The 22189-nt window shown below is 50.3% G+C and overlaps 2 protein-coding genes across 13 annotated transcripts in view; both read left to right on the forward strand.

Annotated features, from left to right (window-relative positions):
• The window catches only part of GALNS (galactosamine (N-acetyl)-6-sulfatase), a 51972-nt gene extending 39913 nt beyond the window's left edge, over window positions 1–12059 (forward strand). The window contains exons 13-15 of one of the 7 annotated variants that reach the window (XR_005933106.1): window positions 1935–2082; window positions 3751–3868; window positions 7272–10007. Coding sequence is in view for 3 of the 7 variants with exons in the window: in XM_030023918.2 (XP_029879778.1) it covers window positions 3751–3868; window positions 7272–7358 (205 nt within the window). In the remaining 4 variants the exon portion in view is untranslated. Of the gene's footprint in view, window positions 1–1686; window positions 1880–1934; window positions 2083–3750; window positions 3869–6067; window positions 6312–7271; window positions 10008–10730 lie in introns of those variants that run through there. The other 6 variants (XR_005933105.1, XR_005933104.1, XR_005933107.1 and 3 more) reach the window with 6 other exon arrangements.
• APRT (adenine phosphoribosyltransferase) lies at window positions 11166–21080 on the forward strand. Of its 6 annotated transcripts, XM_041125661.1 has the most exons (7): window positions 11386–11492; window positions 13359–13479; window positions 17344–17447; window positions 18331–18464; window positions 18778–18812; window positions 19399–19477; window positions 19624–19760. In XM_041125661.1, the coding sequence occupies exons 2-6, from the start codon at window positions 13364–13366 to the stop codon at window positions 19445–19447; spliced, it is 438 nt and encodes a 145-aa protein (XP_040981595.1). In that variant the 5' UTR covers window positions 11386–11492; window positions 13359–13363; the 3' UTR covers window positions 19448–19477; window positions 19624–19760. The 6 variants fall into 6 exon arrangements, with proteins under 6 accessions (XP_040981593.1, XP_040981595.1, XP_040981591.1 ...); XM_041125659.1 differs by lacking the exon at window positions 18778–18812 and having other exon boundaries at window positions 11166–11405; window positions 19624–21080; XM_041125657.1 differs by lacking the exon at window positions 18778–18812 and having other exon boundaries at window positions 19624–21080.
• Window positions 21081–22189: the final 1109 nt, after the last annotated feature.

A 22189-nucleotide genomic window follows, 5' to 3' on the forward strand; every position in this document is an offset into this window, starting at 1 on the left:
TAATATCATCTTTTTTTGGAACAGAGAATGTAGCAAACCCTGCCCTTGCAGCCCAGTCCTGCGTACGCATTCAGGGAAATGAGGGGACTCCATGTAAGAGTAAGAGAGGTTCCCCAGATCCATTAACAACTCAGACTGATTACCATGAAGTAATTATCCCCATCTTACGTACAGATTAAAGGCACTTTTCTCTTGCAGATTTTCTCTCAAAATGCACTTCTTGCATAAGGCTGGAGACAGTTTTAACCTCCCTGTATGCAGTCAGTAAATACTTTACAAATCCCTGCATGGATATTGGATCTTGGTGCACATGGTGGAGCAAAACAGGTCTGTCCGAGCAAAACCTGAGCTCACCGGAGTGAGGAATGGGGATCTCCACGGGGCCAAGACAGGAAAACCGACCCTCACTGCCAGCACGGCTTTGTCTCTGTGTGACTCCAGTTTCACGTCAATGCCAGCCCCGGGGCTGGTGCCGTCCTGCAGGCATTGCAGTCCCCTGCTATGCCTGGAGACTTGATACACGTCTGGGTGAGGAAGATAGTTCATGTGTTTGAGGCATCTGAAGACGATCAGTGACGATCTTCCAGTGTTGAATGACACCTTACAGCACTCAGGGTCCGTCACTGTCGTGTACTTCAACACAATCGGATATGTTTTAAGCTAGTGTCAACAGGTTTAGCCAGCTTAAGAGCATGTTAAGCCCTACTGAGACAAGGTTTATAGGTTAGCGGTATGACTTGGAGCATAATCTATACATGTTCTTTAGCTTTAGCCAGCTTTGTACTTATGTGAGAAGTGCGAGTCTTTTATGTGTGCCAAGCTGTTTCTATCATGCTTTGGGGAAGTCATTCAGCCTGTGCTAAATGCTGAAATAATCTAAAAGTGTAGAAGCTGCAGGGGAGAGCTGTTCAAAAACACCAGGAGCTGAAGTTAGGCCAAGATTTCCTGTCACTGCTGAGCTAGCTGAAAAAACCAGGAGTGTCCTGAACATGGGAATTAAAGCAAGGAGATGATTCAAATGACTCGAGCCATTTTGTTATACTGCAGCATTCATGTGTCTTAGGTTGCTAATGAGCAACAATACCGTGGATAAATGCAGTAGTTAAGATTATAGCAAAAAAGATTTTTTTCACTCCAACAGGACTGGCATATTTGGAGCAAAAAGCAGCAGTCGTGACAACATATTGTTTATCTTTCATCCAGAGCACAGCTGTGTTTTCCACTGGTCTGTCCAGATTATAGCTAATTTGGAATCCTATGTATGAAAAGCCGTTTCGATGGATGAAATTGGGCTATCTCTTTAGCACTTAAATATTTGCAAAGATGCTGTGGAGCTTAATTAGTTAGCAGCAACATTTTATCTTATGGGTCCACTTCCAAAAGAAGATCATAAATGCTGGAGAGATGACACAAGTATGTGACAGAAATAAACACATTAGATAGTTACAAGAGCAGCAGTAGGAGGTATTAAATGATTTGATATCTAGAGTATCTGTTAGACTCTAACAACTGATTAAAATATGTATTAATTCATATTAATCCTTAATACAAGGATCTTAATAAAGTGTGATTAGCTCGGGTTTGGAAGAGCTTTCAAATCCTGGCACAATAGGTGCAGTAGAAATCTAAAACACTGAAATACACGTGTCTCCCTAAACAGCATTTCTTCTCCATTTCTATCACTAGAGTACATAGGCTTTAAAATGTTTCTGGCTCCCCCGTTTCGTCCAGTCTCCAGCTCAGATGTCCAACATGCTGTGTGCATCCCTGGTACTTGCCTGCGGTTTTAGGCAGACTCCCTCGGTGTGTTTGTTTCTGCAGCTTTTTCTCTCCATGTGCAGGCTCTCCCGTGTTTGCTGTTCTCTGCGTGTCAACACAGGTTAGCTTTAAACCCTCTCTGCCTCTTTTAAAAATCTGTTTTGATTTTTTTCAAGCGTGCTGCCGGGCTGGCAATCCTGCGTGCTTGAAATGCGACCAGAGGGCTTCCAGATAAAATCTCCCCAAACTGAAAGGCCATTGTGCCACCGGGAGGCAACACTGGCTGAGCCAAGTGATTGCTGCCTTGAGTGTCCTCATCGGGGTGTGAGTCAGAGATGGTCTTTGGCAGCTCCCAAACTTCTGCCTGCCCCTCTGTTTTCAGCGGTCTTTGGGGCAGCGCAGGAGCACGGCCGGCTGCTGCGACAGCTAAGGCGGGATGTGTGGGGATAAGAGCGAGCAAATTCGGGAGCTTCGCAAGAACAGTCTGAATTTCGGGGTGGTCCGTACAGGTCACGCAGCCGGTCCCGGTGATAGCCTCTCCACCAGGATACAGCTAGCTGGGTGTGAGAGCAACAGATTAGTTTGCTCAAGCTTGTCATTTCAAATTCCCTTCCGGTTCTCTATCAGCAAAGCTCAGGCCCATCCCCACAATCAGCTTCTCTCTGGATGGCTGCCGAGATGTGATATTTATAGGGTTTACTGGAAACTGTTGGCACATTACTGGGCTTCAAAATGTGATTGTTTTTCAAAGAAGGAAATTAGCTGGAGTGTGGGGCTGGTGGCCAGCTTGGACTGTAAGCAAAGGGAGCCTGAGGTCAGGACCAAGCTGCATTGTTTCTTTTATCTTCAGAAGCAATTTGCCGCTCTCTGTTTTTTAAGTGACTCTTCATGTGATGGACAAAATGAGATCATTGGGTAGTAATCCTCCATTTTAGAAATACTTGAAGTATTAGTGAAGTACACCCTGAACCACTTAAACAAGTACCTACTGGAGTAATTGGGTGGATAAAAATCTGGTAATTTATAACCCTGTATGAGAGCTTGGAGCATGACAGATGGGTCTCAGCTTGGAATAATAAAGCTGTAATGGAAGAACGTGGATGGGGCAGAACCCTGGGGTGGATGTTGCGAAATGGAGGAGGTATTCTTGTCTTGGACAAGTCACTTCTATTCTTCTTCATCTTCCTGTTTGCATAATATTAGTTCATCTTACTTGGTGATTGTGAAGTTTTACTAGCCAATGGTCGTATCTGAAGCCCTTAGCTTGAGAACAGCCTTGAAAAACAAAGTATTGACATTACCTTTGTTTCCCTACAATAAATGCCTCTGAGCGATGCACGTGTTACGGAAAAGCACTTGAAAGAGTGGAGGATGTATGCGCAGAGAGCTGGGTGACCTTTTGGGTGACACACCAGAAGGACTGCCTCAGCAAACTTCTTTATGTACTAGCGTGGCTGGCAAGGTGTTTGTCCTGTGTCTAGGAAGTCTCCCTTGACATTCGCTTAAGGCGCAGCTTGAGGAAAACCCCAGAAGCGCCCTTCTTTGTACGTGCCACCTTTGCCAACAAGATCCCCTTTGGGAATCAACATGAGCTCGCAGCCTATCTGCTTGACTACGAAGCGACGCGTTTGGGGCCGCTGGGACTAGCAGTTTGGAAAGCTGAAGCCCCATACTGAGAGGTGATCTGCCAGGAGCCATGTGCTTCTTTGCTGGGGAGGGCAAGCCATCTGCCGTCCTTGCTGCCCTAAGCAAAGCGTCTCAGACCCGCAGCCCCCAGGCCCGGCCAGGCTGGACTTTCTCAGCCCAGATGCTTCATTGCCCTATGGACCTGTTAGGTCCTATGGGCAGTTAGTGTCGACTGCATGTTTACGTACTCTTCTCCTCCACTATGGCCCAGGAAGAGTCTTCTGACCTAGCTTAGTGATGTGGACACTGTAATCATACCATGTACGAAGCCCCACTAATAACGTCTGTATTTTTTTCACGTACTAGTTTTCCCAGCGATGAATACCAAAGGGCTATGGAGCGAATATCTGTCGTTGTCCAGCAGCACAAAGCGACCATGGTGCCAGGGGAGCCACAGCTTAACGTGTGCGACAAGGCCGTCATGGTGAGTGGTTAAAGCGTAAATACATTTGAGAATCCTTAGCTTAAAATATATTTTGTAAAGGCTTTATAAAATGCCACATGATGCTGGGAAGGGATGGAGAAGAGATGCATGCTCACCTGTTTGAAGGCTGTCTGGCTGTTGCACAGAGGAGAGGGATGTTTGTTACCTGTGGAATGCAGCAGTGTAGGAAGGCTCATACAGAGTGGGGTTAGGTCTGGAAGGTCTACCAACATGCTGTGATAAACTGTGGCTTCCTTCCTTAGAGATATGGCAATATCTACAGCTGTAGGGCCTTCTTCTCCTTTCTAATCCCCTTCTGCAAATCTCAAAAGTCCTCTGTGTTTTGAGTGGTGGGACTGGGACAGTGGCTCTTTTTCAGTGATGTGTGTGAGTATCTTCGGTCTTGCTTGGTCTCCTCCAATTCCATCTGTGCCTGACTTTTCCAAAGTCTTTATGGCTTGAAACGTGACAAACATTTACAATTCTGTTTTCTGCTTCAAATTGTATGTTGGGAAGTTACAGTTTGGCTTTCCTGTCAAACGCTGCTTGGTTTGTTGAGAAACTGCATGGTTTGTAGGAGGTAAAGTCGTCAGATGACAAGAGTGCGTGGAGTCTAAGGGGATGTGCCTGTAGACTGACACGAAATAGTAATAGGCAAAATCTTTCTGACACTGAAATAATCTTCTGAAACAAACAGTCAGTACCTGCTGCTTAGGGTCTGGCTCCAGACAGACAGAAAAGTACAAAATGTGGAGCTGTGTCTCCTTAGTGAGAAGGCAAAGATCTTTTTTAGCTTTGTCACATCTCTTTATTTTTAGATGTTAAGTAGGAAAAAGATTTGAAGGACCATTGTTTCTGTGTTGTTTTCTTTCATTATTCAACTTTTCCCTTAATAAACACTATTCTGTGCTCCTCTGGGACCTTTTGGGTTCAGGCACTCTCCCCAGTGCCTGGCTGCTGCCAGAGACCTTCACTGGAAAGGCATTTCTTCTGTGCTAACTCCAACTCCTAAACTGGTTCACAAAGTGTAGGCATACTCCGCTGTTCTGCAGCTACCCTGGGGCAGTGTGTTTAGGTGCTGTGAAAACATCTGGTATTCCTGTTTGTCAACAAATAGTGTCTTTGGATTGCATAATGGAAAAAGTGCTGCACTGGAGGTCCCATACTTGGTCCTGTAACCCAGCCCTCTCTTTGGGGCTACTGAGAGTCAGTCTTCTCCCTGAGCATGCCTTGTTCTATCTCAGTTGGGTAGAAGTTTTGCAGACCATGGGCTGCCACTTCTGCTTTGGCTATGGCAATGTCCAGGGCTTGGCCAAACCCGGTTATGCCTGCCTAGTCTATAAGCAGAGAGCGCTAATGACTGCTCCAATGCTTGGCCGAGCTCAAACCAGATCATTCAGGCTCTCTGAGGCAGAAAGTCCTCCTTGGCGGGCTGGGAGGTAATCTAATCCCAGGAGAAATGTTCAAATCCCAGCAGGAAATATTATGAGTTTTCCATTCTATTCTATGTAAACTCCTACATAGAGTAGCTAATAGTAGCTTCCTACATAGGCTAATTACACGGTCACAAAACTGAAATAAACAGGCACCGAATTATTGCCTTTTGAGGCCAGAAATGAAGATATCCAAATCTTTTTGGAGTGATAGTATTGCTGGGGTTGATTGGGCCCTAGGTCTGTCTTTGGGGGATGCTGGGAGAATCACCTACTAATACTATGCCCAACACTCTCTTCTAAATTCCGTCACCCATTTATTTGACGTGGATATTTGATATCCTTTCTGGGACAGAGAAGAATTGTCTTTACTTATCCATGAGCAAAGCAGATGGATCATTTTGTAGCTACTGCAGTCTTGGGATTGATGTAAGCGTAGCAGCAGCAGCCCTCCTGAGCAGGAGAAGTGTTTGCTGGCCCATCTGTGGTGTATCCCACCAGCAGTGTAGATGAAGCTCCTGCGGAGCCAGTTCTGCTGTGTTTTCCTCCTGTGGAAGTGTAGGAGAAATTGCTCCATGCAGTGGAGCCGTGCTGGCTTGACTGCGTGTTTGACCTGCAGCACACATGGTGTCCTCAGGGCTCTCTGCACTTCCAGCACGGATCCAGGAAAGCCAACTTGGACTGTGGGACTGAAGCAGATACGATGTGTTTTTTTCAAAAGAACAAACATTTCATTTGTTTCTTTGGATCTCTATTGCTTCTACAGAGTGGTCAGGCGTCTGAAATTTCCAGCGGTGGTTGTGCATTTTAAAATTGAGAAACGGATTTAGAAAACAGCATTAATTGTTCTTAAACCGTCTGGAGCCCTTCGTGCAGTGAGGTGCCTTCCGCCAAAGCTCCCCTCCGTGGTCTGCTCCTTCTGCAGAGATAGCTGGTGTCTCACTGCCATCTGTTGTCAGCTGGGTGGAATAGAAACCTGCTCTGGCATTTTCTCCGGGCTTAAGCTTTTCTTTTACTCTGTAGGAATTTAATTCCAAGAAAACGTAAATGACTTGAAGGATAAAAATAAATAAAATGAAAGGCAATCGGTCAGAGCTGAACTGACCTTTAATAGGCGACAGCAGGAATCTCCCATGGATGGATAGACCTTGAGAGAGGGAGGGACATAGAATGAAGGCAAAAGATTTCTGAAGGCAGAATGGGAATTGTAACCTGCCATTCGCATTACCACAGTCCCAAATTTTAAATGGCAAAGCCGCATGAAACTGAAAAAGTTTTTGTCCAAATTCCTTTCTCCGTTAATCCCTTTGGAAGCTGAGGTTTGCAGTGGGCTTCCTTGCTGACGTTTCTCTGTTGTACACGTGCTGGAGAAAGGTAGTTCAAGAAACATGGAAACAAGGGACGCAAATTGTTTTGGTCTGCATGCACTGGAGTAGTTGTCTCATAAATGCCTCCTACTCCATCTGTTCATGAATTCATCCATCAAAATGCTCATTAAAATACAGGCATTCTTATCTCTCTCACACCCTTGGCCTTCTGTTGCTTTTTGCTTGTTTCCACAAGAAAATGCATAGATATCTTAGTGCTAAGAACGAGAACTCGTTTGTGGATCGCAGGAGAATTGGGGGTTTTACCTCATGGTCTGCTTGCTCCACACTACTACAGGAAAGCGAGGAAGGTCACCAGAGTCCCAGCAGACTGCATTTGTACAGGAGAGACCACTGTATCCCAGAAGAGGGAATCATCTGCTGCAGAAGGATTTGTAGTCTTTCCTAAAGCTTTTTTTGAATAGTGTTTTGAGTTGGGAAGTTGATGAGCCCAGGAGCATCAGCTGTAAGAGGAGTTTCATTTTTTCAAGCAGGACATAAGAGCGTCTTTGTGAGAACTGAAAAGGGTTGGTTAGGGTACAGGGGTTAGCAGATACTTGGTATGAATCATCTTTCTGTATACTTTTTGTTTGTTTTTAACAGAATTGGTCTCCTCCAGGCTGTGAGAAGCTAGGGAAGTGCCTGAAACCACCCAAGTCTGATCCTAAGAAGTGCTTTTGGCCTCATTGATCTTCTCTGCAGCCCTCAAGAGCTACACAGAAAAGCTATAACCAGCTGGACATACAGTTTACAAAGCAAGTCTTTTCACGTTGGCACTCCTGTTTACACAGGAAGGGTGTGATGTATGTATGATATCATCATTTGCTCTTCCAAAAGGGCCAGTGTTTATATTGCTAGTGCTCAGGGTTTAGCCTGTACTCTTGTGTTGTTCTGGTTGTTTCCGTAAATGGTAACTTTTCAGTGAAGACTGTTTCAACTGTAAAAGCTCTCTGGACAACCACAACTCTGCCATCACCTCAGAAATGCCATGGATGCACCTTTCCTCTTGCTTCTTCCACCCAACCTGCTCTCTCAAATCATTTTTCGTTCAGATGCCCCTACAGCAGCCATGAGGGACTGTTCAGGAAACTTACAACTGCCAGAAAACCCTGCCCAAACTGCCCTTGTTTTGTTTGCCTGTAACTTGTTGGTTTAACATTTGATTTCCATTGTGAACTCTGGACACCAGCTTGTTTTTCCTTTCTCTCTAAACTTGTGAGTACTGGGTGCAGCTGTACAGCCCAGACTGCTGCTGTGCATCGCTGGGCGCAAACAAGTGCTCCCTCCCGTTCCTGACTAAGGGGTTGGCTCCAGGGAGAACACCCTGCCTGCCTTCCATCTGTAGCTGCAAACATTCCCTAGGTAACGGTATAAAGAAATTTGAAGATGGTGTTCATGTAAGTATTGCCTTATTGATGGTGTGCAGGATGTTCTTGTGGAGCTGGGGGTCAGTTGTTCGTTTCAGGGGTTTTCTTTGTTTCCAAAAATCTGGGTCCAAATATGGTTTAAGTCACGCTTCTAGTCTCATGATCTGGGTCCAGCCAACTGCAGGCTCAGAAATGCCCATTTACATCAGATGTTAACTCTTGACCCTGTTTCCAGTGTACGCTCTCTGAGGAATTCTCCTTGTGCAAACTTTCCACAGCCTGGGTGTAGCACTTCTCTAAACAGAGTTCATGGTAAATGCTGGTCCTTTGCACAATTCCACATTGCAGATTTTTCATCTGCTTTTGAGCCTGTTTCACACCCTTCACTATTGCTAATTAAACGTGTCTCGAACAAAACTGCGCAAGGTTACTCTGGGGCTTCGGGGGAGTAGTTGGAAGCAACCCTGAACATGCTGTTTGCACCACTGACAGCTCCACTTCCACCCCTCCAGTGTTTTGTACAATACACATGCCCTCTCCGTATGGCGTTGTGCTGCCTTGGGAAAAATTGAGGTGCTCTGTACCTGTAAACAGCCCTACTTGCTTCCCAAGCAAAGCTTGGGGCTGGCTTGAGATGGGTTGAGAGCTCTGCTTTTCTGGTAACTGCTGTGCTACTGCCTGCTATGGGCTTCTCAGCTGCTTGTTCTTACCCTCCCTGTAATCCCAAATGCTCTTATTCTCTCCGTTCCCATGGTTTATGCTACCTGTAATCCCCTCCACAGTATTTCCTACTGTATATCTCATGAAGCTGGATAATCCTATAAGATTGTAATAAGAACAGCACTTGAGTCGGCTCTTACTGTTCCACCTATCAGAAATCACAGCCAACATTTCGTCGGCTGGCAGAGCCTCTGAATCTCTGTGCATCTAGAGATGGCATTTGTTTATAGTCCAAATTTCTTAATTGCCTTATGATGTTCCCAGTTGTCCTTCAAGTGTATTAAGGCATTTCGAGTTCATCCATAACGTTTCTCCTTGTTTTGACATAGTGTGGATAGCTCAAGTCTTGGGAGAATCTGATCAGCCTATATTCTTCAGTGATGCTGTATGAGAAGGACTGGTAGGAGGACTTGCAGCAGTCATGTGCGTCTGGCAGCACAGCAGACCAGACAAAACCAGTAACTTCCCATTTTCTGGGGGCTGTCCACATCTGCTTTAGCGCTTTAGCGCTTGTGTCACCCCAAAGTGTTCAGGGCCCTGCAGTTCATTATTATCAGCAGATGAAGGTACCACCAGAGGAGGGAGTCTGTCACTGCAACTCCCTGAAAATCCCTGTCAGCCCTCAAATAGTTATGAACATATCTGCTGTGAATTGTAACAGTGCTTTGTCTTTCTACGTGCTGCTTATTAAGAGATTGCATCGCAGGATCGCAGCTCATTGTCTCAGCGCTAGCCCAGACATGTTTCTCAGTTCTTAGCATTTGCAGTATGCACATCGTGAGCGATGCTACCCTGCGTCCCCTACCTGTCTGGCTGCCACTTTGTTCTTTACTCTTTCACAGCTTGCAGTTTTGAAGATACTGCTTTTCCCCTGCCTGTGTAACTTGCTTGGACAAGCCATCCTGTTCTCAGCATGCACGGTGTTTGTCTGGTTACCCAGCACACAAAGTCCTCATTCCTCATTGAAATAATCTCTCCGTGCATAGATACTGGATGTAAACTTTGCACTAGAAAGCTGGCTGCTATAAGTGAATTGACTTGATGTCTGTTTATTATTTGCTTCATGTCCGTTTATTGTAAAAGATCAAAGCTTAATGTGAAGAAGCTACTGCTCTAAATTTAAATAAGAATAGTAGTTTTACAGCTGGATAGCTAGGAAGAATTTTAAATCAATGCCTTTCCCAAAGATGTACAGATTTTAAAGTTGTGAGATGAAGAAATAATGAAGAAAAAATAAACTATCAGAAATGCATTATATGATTTGTCTGTGCGCACCTGTAAAACAACTAAATAACACCTTGCTTTGGGACAGTCTCACAGATACGCCTTCCAGATCATGGGACTGGCTTGGGTTAAAAATAGGTTGTTTTGTTTTCCCTGTATTATTTTTAACGTGGATCAATTTCCCAGCCCACACAGCTGCCCAAGTACAATTCAGAGGCTGGTGTGGGGACCAGGGGCATACGTGGCCTGAGGCTGCATCCACCAGCACAGCCGCAGGGATGTGTGGGGCAGCTCAAAAACACCGATACACGCCGTGGATCACAAAGCGGCCACCGTGTATTGCCACGTCTGCCCTTAATCATTATCCTGAGCCTCTGATCTGAAGATGGTCTCTGTGATAGTTGCCCAGTTCTGGGAACTGCCCGTACTGGGGCAGGTGTTGGCTTTGCAGGAGCTGCCTGTGGGACCTGCCTGGGGTTGTGTGTGCAATAGCGGTCGACAGAGGAGTGGGTCTGGTGGGGTTTACTGGCCGCCAGTCGGGGACCTGCAGCAGTGAAGCGGGCTTGTTGGTAGCTTCTTTTCTCAAGCTGCAAGACATAAGAGCTAAAGGAAAGATGATGTCTTTCTAAGACTGCTTCTATGTGATGTTCCTTTCTTTATATTTAAATACATCTGCTAAATGCTAAAAGCTTAATATCTGCTTGGGCTAAGAGTCCAAGGAATTTCTTTCTTGCCTTTAATTTCCAATTAGCTGAGCCTCTCGAGTCCCCCTGCTCTGCCCCTGAGGCTGTGTTATCATCCAATGCTCCATGCAGAGAAGCTTCTGAAATTGATGTAGCTAATAATCGTGGAAAAAGTCCTACTGCATTTACAGTCTATGGCTGCAAAAATGGAGCCTTGATTTAAAATCCTGCAGCGACAAATGGATTATTTCGGTGGCAAATTAGTCTCTGAGGACCAACAATTTGGGGATCTGAACACTGGAATTGGAAACCAGAAGATCAATTCCGAACACTTAGAGCCAAGGTTAATGCCCTGCAAACTGTATTGAGTGCAATGATGGAAGATAACATGCCTCTGCATTTTAAATGGGAAGCCGAGGAACACAGTATAAAATGTGAAAATGGGCACGTTTGGAACAGAACGAGAGCGAGCGATACCCACGTATTTGCTAATAAAACGTTACGTGGTGTCTGGGGACTGAGTTTTCAGGCGAGCGCTGAGGATGACAGTGGGCTTTTACTAAAGGAACGGAAACTAATGTCGCCGAGAAGGAGCCTGTTGAACTTGGGACACTTGCTGCCACGTGGAAGCTGGCAGTTCTCGGTACCTGCCGAGTCGAGCCTTTCCCGAACGTGGTGGACAGCTTCCAGAAGCCTCCTGGTTTCACATAAAGCGAAGCAGACAAGATGAGGATCTCCCAAAGGTGGGTAAATACTCTTTACTCCAGTGAAGACATTCTTGCAGTCACCATGCAAAATAATTTCAGCAGCTGAAGAAAGACCTTTTGAAGGTGAGAATGGTTTGAATTGGAGCTTTGGGGGGAAGGCAGTACTGGGAGGCAGTTTATTGTCTGCAGAGTTGCCAGCAGCCTCTTCAGCACAGCTAGATGAGAAATCTCTCCCGGGGGATCTTGCTGTTGTCCTCACCACTGGGAAACTTTACAAACTACATGCACTCTCCAAGAGTTACTCTTGAGTGCTTGTTCAGTATCCAAATAACTGTTCTGCAGTTAAAGTGGCTTGTTTTCCATTTCTCTTCACAGTTACAATACTTGGAAATAGACTTTTGCTTTTGTTTTCTGGTAGTATTTGATGTGAGGTTTTCATATGTTATCAGAAAGCGACACGGCAGTGCCTCTTGAATTAAACTGTTAGTTTTTAAGAATAGTTGTAAGGGAAGAACTGAAATCCCATTTTAGGTTCTTTCTTCCTTTGGAAAATAGCTATTTTAAACACCGAGAAAAGAGTCCATTTGCCTGTTTTCTTTATATCCCCTTCCACCGTTTATAGTTTTGTTGTTGCTCGAAGTCTAGTTCGGATTATATAAATCCTAAATAAAGGTGGATCCCTAGCCAAAAGGCTGTGGTCTCTTAGGAGTGAAAAAAACCTCTGCCATCCAACTTTGAGAGAGAGCCAATCTGGCAGCTCTCTACACCTTTGTCCCTCCTGAAGTCACTTAATACCCTTCTGGGCGATACATAGGTTGGTAGCACGATTCCCATCTGAAAGGGATAGGGGCTGAAAAACCCGCCAGCCCCTTCGCCAGCAGCGAGGAATGCGTGCCAAATCCATTAGTTCTGGATTGGACTCAAAATCCCCTCCCGGCTCGGCCAAGCTGGCCAGAGGAGAGAAAGAGAGAGGGGGTTTGTGTCTTCTCCAAGGGCCTGATCCAACCTGCTGCAGCGGGCAGGAGGTGCTGGGTTCGGCTCCGTGCAAACAAGGATGCTGTGGAAGGGCAGAGCTGGTTCACCATGCTTTCGCCTCTTTTGGGGGGACAACGCTAGCTCGTTATTCAGTACGGATGCTTCGGTCCCGAGCCCAGGGAGCTGGCCGGGGAACTGCATTCTTCTGCTGTTGAAATAAGATATTTCAAATTTGTTTTTTAAAAAAAATGGGTTTAAAGTGCATGCGTTTCTAAAGCCGAAATTGAAACGAAATGTTCCAGCAGATTTGAAAGGAAATTTTAGTTCTCATTTCCCCTTGTGGGGTGTGTTGAAATTTTGGGCATTTTGTTCCACTTCACGCTGAAGTTTTAAACTCCTTAACGGAACAGAAACTTCCATACTTGGCACAGCTCTTCTAATTGCCTGCTTAAGCTGATTAGAGTTAGCTCTCAAGCTTTTATACCCCCAGTTTCTATGTTCACCGGCTAATAACATCTCTCGTATCAGGATCTCAAAGCACTTTTAAATCACTGATCACCTCTGTGTCCAAAAGAGAGGCAAAGCCAGTGTCCCCCTGCTACAGTACAGGCGGTAGTTCCTCTGCCAGACACAGAACAGCCCTAAACCTCTCCGAGCTGCAAGCGGATGTTGAGACACCTCCCCAGCGATATTCCAGAGCCGAAGTCCTTTGACATCACATTTGGAAATTGGTCCTAGGAAAGTTCTTTTCAGATGGAAATTGCAGCAGGAGTCAGCACTGTTGTTTGAAAGATTGAACAATTACAGGGAAAGCTAATTTACTTTGGACGTTAAAAACCAGTCTGTACTGGTAGGTACAATTCATATCCTTGGAAGGGGATGATTAATGAGGTGAAATTCTGACAGAGATTTGAGAAATGTTTTTTTTAAACCTGAGCTGGCATGTGGCATTATTTCTGGCAGCTGAATCATTGGAAGTCCGATTTGGTATAACCTTTATGTTCTTCCTGGCAGAACTGATGGTGTTTGAGAGGCCTGATCCTGCATCAGAGGAGGAGAGATCCCCCCAGCGCTGCTTCTTCACCTGGCTGCTGGATGCGAAGGGACCGGTGGGAGCCCTCGGCAGCTCGTCCTGGTGAGAGCTGCTGGTTTGCCCGGGGTCGGTTGGCATGAGGGCCCTGGGAACCTTGCTTAGCCTGAAGAAAAATGTGGTGGTGTCTTCTGCTAGTAACGGTGGCGATTGTGTAGGAGGGTCACAAACAAGAAAAGTGCGATGAAGACCCCAGCTTACGTCTCCTCCATTAGTGAGAGGCAGAAGGCAGGGTTGCCTGGTGTTTGCACTGCAGGCAAAAGAGCCCTTTCCCAGCTCCTTCTTATTTCCATGGTTAGGCAGATAAATTCCATCACTTCCATCCGCCAGGAAGAAGAGGAGTTGCTGGAATAGCTCATTGTCCGGTATCGTGGTTGGTAAGGTTACAAGAGAAACCCTTCCAGCTCATCCGAGGGAGTGAGGGTGTTGCAAAGCTGCTGTTCCAGTGGAAGGCTACGTGCTTCGTCTGTGTTTGCTTCACTGAAACAGCTGCTAGAGAGGATTTTTCTGGTGCCAAAGAGATAATCTGACTTCAGGGAAAATCTTAGTCTGTAAGGGAATGGTTGTGGAAGGAGGCACGCTGACCTCCTGTGCAGGCTGTCTCTGGCAATAGAGAGCTTAACAAGAAAGGGAGCAACCTTTGCACTGGCCTTCAGCTTGTCTCTCTTTGCACGTCAGGCAGACATCCATTAAGCAGGTGTCTTTTGCTGTCTATAGAAGAATTAGGAAGAAAATAGAGCAGTGGAGGATTCGGTGTACAGCAAATAATTCCCGAGGGTTTGCACCAAGCACTGGCAACTGTGCAACGACACAGGACGTGTCGGATGCTGGGATGAAGGCAGAACTGGGTGTCTCGCGAGCCGTGCTGTGCACATGAGCCCGTCACGGCTGAGTTGGAGGGGAGACCGGTCAGCTTCCCCTCCTGTCGGCCGCTCCTCCTGTGCGAGAGGCACCTCTCGTAGCCGGGGAGGACCCAGAGGGCTGTTGGGAGTGACTGGTCCAGCAAAAGTAGGAGAAAGCAGCTCTGCGTTCGTTACCAGGCTGCTGCAGCCCTCAGCACTCAACCCATGGGTTCCACATCAAATCACCGCAAAATACCTGGATAGCTGCTGGCACGCTGTCGCACGCCTCGAAGACCGGTCCTAACGGCTGTCCGGAGGGTGCGGAGCTGAAACCGTTCCCATCACAGCTATCGGCAGCAAGCACTGAGCTCGGCCAGGGGTGTTGCATGCTAGAACTGCCTTTGCTTTCTGCGGCGGGTTGTACCCAGATGCATTTGGACCAGATCCAAGTCGTACTTGCTAATGTAAGAGGAGATCTGTACTCATTCAACAGTACGTCTCCTGCCCGCAATGGATTTTGTATGGGCAAACGGATATTCACCCATCAGGCGATGGGAGATAGGAGCTGCGCGAGAGTGCCTTGACCTGCTGTACGAATGAGTGACACCAATAGCTGCTGAGCTGTTAGTCCAGGACCGAGGGCACTCAGACCGGCTGTGTTATCATCCCCCATGAGTGTAATCCAAACCAACGGTTTTAACAAACACAAAATGCGATTTCAGGGGTTCATAAGAGGTGACAAGGGACAGAAAAGCAGGAAATAGTTTAGTCCTAACAAGCTTGCTATCTATGTGAGGTGCAGGCCAGGGGTGAAAGGGGGTGAAAGCGTAACCCCTGGGCACGGGACCCCTTTCCCAAGCTGGCTGGGGCAAGGCAGGGTCCCAGGGCTTCATGTAGCGGGGGAAATACGGCTCCACACGCTGCAGGTACCAGAACGCTCTTCAGAGGGGAAACTGGGGCTCCATACACTGGGGTACCAGGGCTCCGTGCAGCGGGGTACAGAGCACTGTGCACACTGCAGGTGTCCGCGCAGTGTGCACCGAGGTACTGGGGTGCTGTGTGCTGGGATACCTGGGGTCCCTGCACCAGGGTGCCAGAGCTCTGTGCTCTGGGGTAGCAGGGCTTCGTGCACTGGGGGGATTGGGGCTCTGTGCACTGGGGGACTGGGGCTCTGTGCCCTGGGGGGACTGGGGCTCTGTGTACTGGTGGATCAGGGCTCTGTGCCCCGGGGTGCCAGAGCTCCATGCACTGGGGGGACTGGGGCTCTGTGTCCGGGGATACCAGAGCGCCACGCACTGGGAGGGACTGGGGCTCTGTGTCCCGGGGTACCAGAGCTCCACGCACTGGGGGGGACTGGGGCTCTGTGTCCCGGGGTACCAGAGCTCCACGCACTGGGGGGGACTGGGGCTCTGTGTACTGGTGGATCAGGGCTCTGTGCCCCAGGGTACCAGAGCTCCATGCACTGGGGGGACTGGGGCTCTGTGCACCACGGGGATTGGGGCTCTGTGCCCCGGGGTACCAGAGCTCCATGCACTGGGGGGGACTGGGGCTCTGTGTCCCGGGGTACCAGAGCTCCACGCACTGGGGGGGACTGGGGCTCTGTGTCCCGGGGTACCAGAGCTCCACGCACTGGGGGGGGACTGGGGCTCTGTGTCCCGGGGTACCAGAGCTCCACGCACTGGGGGGGGACTGGGGCTCTGTGTCCCGGGGTACCAGAGCTCCACGCACTGGGGGGGACTGGGGCTCTGTGTCCCGGGGTACCAGAGCTCCACGCACTGGGGGGGGACTGGGGCTCTGTGTCCGGGGGTACCAGAGCTCCACGCACTGGGGGGACTGGGGCTCTGTGCCCTGGGGTACCAGAGCTCCACGCACTGGGGGGGGACTGGGGATCTGTGTCCCGGGGTACCAGAGCTCCACGCACTGGGGGGACTGGGGCTCTGTGTCCCGGGGTACCAGAGCTCCATGCACTGGGGGGACTGGGGCTCTGTGTACTGGTGGATCAGGGCTCTGTGCCCCAGGGTACCAGAGCTCCATGCACTGGGGGGACTGGGGCTCTGTGCACCACGGGGATTGGGGCTCTGTGCCCCGGGGTACCAGAGCTCCACGCACTGGGGGGACTGGGGCTCTGTGTCCCGGGGTACCAGAGCTCCACGCACTGGGGGGGACTGGGGCTCTGTGTCCCGGGGTACCAGAGCTCCACGCACTGGGGGGGACTGGGGCTCTGTGTCCCGGGGTACCAGAGCTCCACGCACTGGGGGGACTGGGGCTCTGTGTCCCGGGGTACCAGAGCTCCACACACTGGGGGGACTGGGGCTCTGTGTCCCGGGGTACCAGAGCTCCACGCACTGGGGGGGACTGGGGCTCTGTGTCCCGGGGTACCAGAGCTCCACGCACTGGGGGGGACTGGGGCTCTGTGTCCCGGGGTACCAGAGCTCCACGCACTGGGGGGGACTGGGGCTCTGTGCCCCGGGGTACCAGAGCTCCACGCACTGGGGGGGCTGGGGCTCTGTGCCCCGGGGTACCAGAGCTCCACGCACCGGGGCTCGGGTCTCCGTACCCCGGCGGCGGGGGACACACACACACACACACACACACACCGGCGCTCCATTACACGGGGGTGCCAGCCCTCCACGCACCGGGTGGTGCGGAGCTCGGGTCTCCGTACCCCGAAGCGCCAGAGCTTCACCCACCGCGGCACCGTCGCTCCGTGCGGCCGCTCCCGCCGGCGTAGGGCCGCCCCCCCCCCTCGCCCCGCCTCGCCGGGCTGTGCGCGGCGCTGCCGGGATGCGCGAAGCGGGGCCGCCATGACCCAGGAACGGCTGCGGCTCGTCCGCCAACGGCTCCGCTCCTTCCCGGACTTCCCGGTGCCCGGCGTGCTTTTCCGGTGAGGACCGGGATGGGGCCGGGACGGGGATGGAGCGGGGCCCGGCGGAGGGACGGGGACGGGGGGGTTTGCTGCCAGCGTCTCCCCCCCCCCCCCCCCCATCCTTCCCCTTGCCCGCTGCGGGCAGAACCCGCTTCCCCTGGGCTTAGGAGCAAGGGCTAACTGTTCTCCCTCTCTTTGCAGCGATATCAGCCCTTTGCTGAAGGATCCTGCAGCTTTCAGGGCTTTGCTTGATCTTCTGGAAGATCATTTGAGGGCGTCTTTCCCCCAAATCGACTTTATCGCAGGTGAGCGTTGGTTGAAAGGTCTCTGAGCGCGGAGCACCCTGCGTGTCCTCAGGCTGCCAGGGCAGGAGGCGTGGGGAGACTCCTCTGCTAATGGGGCACCAAACCCTGTACCCCTTGGACACTGTAATCGCTCAAATGTTGGCCAACACCGGCACAGGTTATACCCTTAACCTACTCCTGTAGTTTCTCGAAATACTGGGTTTGGATCTGGCAAACGCCACCTGATGACACTTGGGTGCCGATTTCGTAATTCATCGCTTTCATCGTTAAAAAACGAGTCGGGGAGTACAGAAAGCCCGCCGTGCGTGTAACGTCTCGCGCGGTCCCCATGGCAGGCAGACCCTGTTCCAGCACGTTTTCCTTCTCAGGGGGCCTTTTCAAGCCAACAGAAACAGCCTTTGTGGCGATAACGTGTCGCAGCACACCTATGAAAGAGGCTGAGAATGAAAGTGCTTAGGAAGGCAGTGCTTGGGCTGGACGATAGCCCAAAGGTCAAGGAGTCTAGACCAAACCTGGTCCAAGTGCCTCATGATAACTGAAGTCTGTCCCCCGGCGGTACAAAGTCCCTGGTTGTGTGGCCAAACTGATAGCGGGGCTTTGCTGAGCTTATCTCTAAGAACGAGAGCTAGGGGGGAGGCAAAACGGGCAGATGGGGGGACCGATGCGGTGCCCCGAAGCCTGTCAGCAGCACATTTTGGTGAGCACAGGCAGTGCAGGAGTGTGGTGTGTGTTTTCAACCCACAGAAATGATTGTAAGAGCAAATTGCTTCTAGAGACATCCCCCCCCCCCCGAACACAGGAGGATGAACCTGGGGTATTGTGCAAAGACACCCCCAGTCGAATGGCTCTGTTCTGAGTATTCATGCTGCTCTGTTCCCCCCAGGCCTGGACTCCCGTGGCTTCCTCATAGGCCCCTCTCTGGCTCAGAGACTGGGGATCGGCTTCGTGCTGATACGGAAAAAGGGGAAGCTTCCCGGTCCGACCGAGTCTGTCTCCTATGACCTTGAGTATGGCAAGGTAATGTCCAGGGAGGAGAAGAGGGTTTCCAGCCTTCTTGATGCAGGGCTGGGGGGTGTCAGCGAGGGGACGGGGTGATAAAACCAGCGGAGGGGTCCCCAACCTGGGTTTCACAGCCAGTGCTGATGCCACGGGCAGTCTGGCACCGCACAAGCTTCAGAAGCGGCACTGAGCTTCACCGTGCCCCGGCATGGCGGCTCCCTCCCCGAGCCACAGACATGTGGTTTGTGTTGGCGATCTGCGCTGTGATTTGGGGGGGGGGGTGGGAATGATAAGACTTGGCGCTAAATTGCTTTCTCTGGCTTGAATTCAGGGGCATGGACATGGAGTGTGTTTCCCACTCTTTCAGTAAGTGCTATAAGTAAATGCCTTTATTGCACGGCTTCAAAACACGAGCGCTCGCCTCGTAACACCGCAGCCTCTCTGATTAAAGAGCAGACGTATAAGCCTAATAACACGCTACCGCTGGTAACTAACAGCAGCCAGGGACTGGCAGCAGAAACACCAAACCTAGGCATTATTTATGAGGATTGTTTGGGCCAACCCTTGCACGGGACAAGTTCATCTGACACAGGACGTGCCTGTGATGGTTTGGATCAGGTTTGGAGATGCTGTCAAGGCAGAGCGCTCCAGCCCAGTGCATTACAGGAGATTTTCCTCACTGGAGAACTGCTTCGGGATAAGGTTTCATGGTGGGACCGTAACTCACTTGATGAATGTTCAGGATCTTGACGTGCCAGAGGGTTGGCCCAGCAATCACCTAACCCACTATACATTTCCATGGCACTCCCGTATAGCTGGAGTATGTGGTTTTGGGGGGTTTTAGGTGCTGAGTGTTAAGGTTGATCTCGCTGAAGACTTGTCTGCATTCCACCATGTGAAGTGTTTCTCTGTAAGACAAGACTAAAATGAAGCTACTCTTTCCACCCTGCAGGCTGAACTTGAAATCCAGAGTGATGCTGTGGAACCAGGACAAAAAGTAGTTATTGTAGATGACTTGCTTGCAACTGGAGGTGAGAGAAGCAGACGGTGTTAGAGCATGTGTAACCCACATATGCATGTGTTGGTAGCAGCAGGCGGCACGGCTGTGTGGTTTGAAGCTTACCTCGGCACTGCTCCTCGAGTGACAATGTTTCTGCTCAACCTCTGTGTCCTGCAGGTACCATGTGTGCAGCCTGCGAGCTGATGAAGAGGCTGAAGGCTGAAGTCCTGGAGTGCCTGGTGGTCATAGAGTTAAAATTCCTGAAAGGGTCGGAAAAGCTCAAATCCATCCCTTTCTACTCTCTGCTGCAGTATGACTGAGGAGGAGGAGGGAGAAGGAAATGCACGCCCTGAGCTGTGCACAAGTTTGGGGCTTTATTCAGTGACTCTTGTTGTCACAGGGGGGTGGGCAGGGGGGGGGAATCTAAAATTTTGGTCCTGGCCAGATGCTATACAATTGTAAGTCCTATTTATTTTCCAAGCCACAGATTAAGGTGTGTTGAGTGTAAGGATCCTTTCTGGAGTTCATCCTTTTGGGAAGAAAGAACAGCCTGATTGGTTTGGAGGATGGAGACCAAGATGCAGCTTCACTGAGTATTTTTCTTTTAGGAGACCAAAGTGAAAATACTGCTGCTGAGGCAGGAGAGGTCTGATAGCTTAGTGGGCCCAGCATTCCCTTTCGGTTGAGCTGTGCCCAGTCAGCCTCCTAGGAACCCATTAGAAGTTTGCCAAAGAAACATGGAAGATGGACAAAAAGTGATTATTCATCTAAGGGATAAATCCCTCTGTATTTGACCTCAGAGGATGGTGTGGTTGCTCTCTGCTGTTGCTCAAACCAGAATAGGTTGCTCTCACATTAAGGTAGTGCTTGTTAAGGAGAATTAAGTGCCTGCCCAGCCCTGTATCCTGAAATCAGGAGGTAGCCACCGCCAACGCAATGGAGGTTGCTGGTCTAGATGAGCTCAAGCACCATGTCAGCTTGCAGCTTGGCTCGTGGTCTCCTTCCCTTGAGACTGCGAGAAGCTGAAGGTCTCTGTTGCAGGAAGCCGTCTGCCTTCCCTTGGTGCAGGGTAGTTCTTAGCAGCGGACTTTAGAAAACTAGGAGCAATCTACATCACGAGAAGTAGTACACAGCTGGGCGACAGGCAGTGAGGAAGGGGGCCCGTGCACATGCTCAGGGCTGTTTACCTGCCTTCTCTCCAGCAGCACTAGCACCTACCAAAGCCTGCAGTCCAGCCACGGCTGGCAGCTTTTGTTTAGCACAAATTCCCCACCTACTGCAATGTGACTCCCCTCTGCTGTGTTCTTCTTGGGGCATCAGGACGTTGAAAGGACAATGCCAGTTTGGCGCCTATTCTTCTTGGTATGTTTGGTGTCAGATAAGGCCACAAGAAAGAAAGAAAAGGTGTTAAGGCTTGCAGCCGAGCTCTGGCAGTCTCACTCAGGTTGTATGATGGATGACGTGGGGTTTGGAGATGCTCCCTATAGCATGGTTCAGTTTGGTCACAGGAGTAGCTAAAACTCAGTGTGCCAAAACTTTCACATGCCTGCAAACATTAGGGACTGTGTCCCTGGCATAGCAGGGGCTAAACTCACTGGTAAAATAAATGTTGACTTACTTTTATTTTTTCTAAACTGTCTCAGAGCTGTTCTTGCAGTAGCTGAAGCCGTTAATTACCCTTGTGAGTGTCTTCATCCAAACCCAGGCTGTCAGTGGAGAGCAAGGCTGTGGCATGAGCTCCCCTTGTCACCCCAAACGCTTGGAAGGAATCGCTTGCCAGGACTGAGCAGTTCAGGTATCTTTTCTTTGTGCCTGGCACCAACCTCTAGCTGGAGGGGGATACTCAGGCTGGTCCTGCTGGATTGCAGAAGTGCCCAGCGCTGGTGGGAGCATCGATCAAGCCCCCGCAGCTCAGCTCACCTTCCCCAGCCAGCGCGTAGGGATGCCGCAGACCCTGCCCTTACACTTTTAAGGGCTATTACAGCTATTTTTATCACCATTTCCTGAAAAGCCACTTCAGTGGCTGCTCAGTTTGTGCTGAGAAACACCATTCCCCCGGGAGAAACCTACCCCAGGGCACTTGTTTTCACAGCCAGCCCCTGCGCAGAGCCAAGGGAGGCAGCGCCTCGCACGCATACTTGGCACAAGGAGAGGGTCCCTGCTGTGAGGTAGAGAAGGGAAAAATTAGTTCCACCCCAAAGAGCCGTGGAAAGCAGCTGCATGCTGTGGAAGCGAGCGTAAGCCCTGCCAGTGCCAGAGCTGGCTGCGTGCGGGGCCAAGGGGTGACATCAGGGAACCAGGGGACGGTGCCTTCACGTCGGCTGGGCTGCAAGCAACCGTTGATGTAATTTGCTTTGTAGAGACGAGGCTGCGCAGGGGTGGCTTCCAGGCAGGAGGAAGGTTTTTGTCCCAAGCAGCAGAACAGGAGCTCGCCGCGAGCTCTCCTGGGGCACGCGTGTGCTTGCCAGGCTGCCGAAACCGGCTCCTCTCGAAACCGGCTCCTCTCCGCCGCGCCGTTGAGCGTGGCCGATAGCCCAGCCTGCACCCAGAGCCCAGCCTTGAACCCCAGCCCCGTGCCTCCCTCCAGACTCTGGGCCGGGTTTAAACCTTCCTCCCTGGAAAAAAGGGTTACCTCCGGCCAGCAGTGCCGGCCAGCTGGCCTGCAGGATGGCGAGCAGGGTCCTGGAGGAGGAGGAGGAGGAGGAGGAGGAGGAGGAGGAGGAGGAGGAAGAGGAGGAGAGCC

This window comes from Aquila chrysaetos, chromosome 9 (genome assembly GCF_900496995.4).
Source record: "Aquila chrysaetos chrysaetos chromosome 9, bAquChr1.4, whole genome shotgun sequence".
In the NCBI taxonomy this organism is placed as follows: Eukaryota; Metazoa; Chordata; class Aves; order Accipitriformes; family Accipitridae; genus Aquila; species Aquila chrysaetos.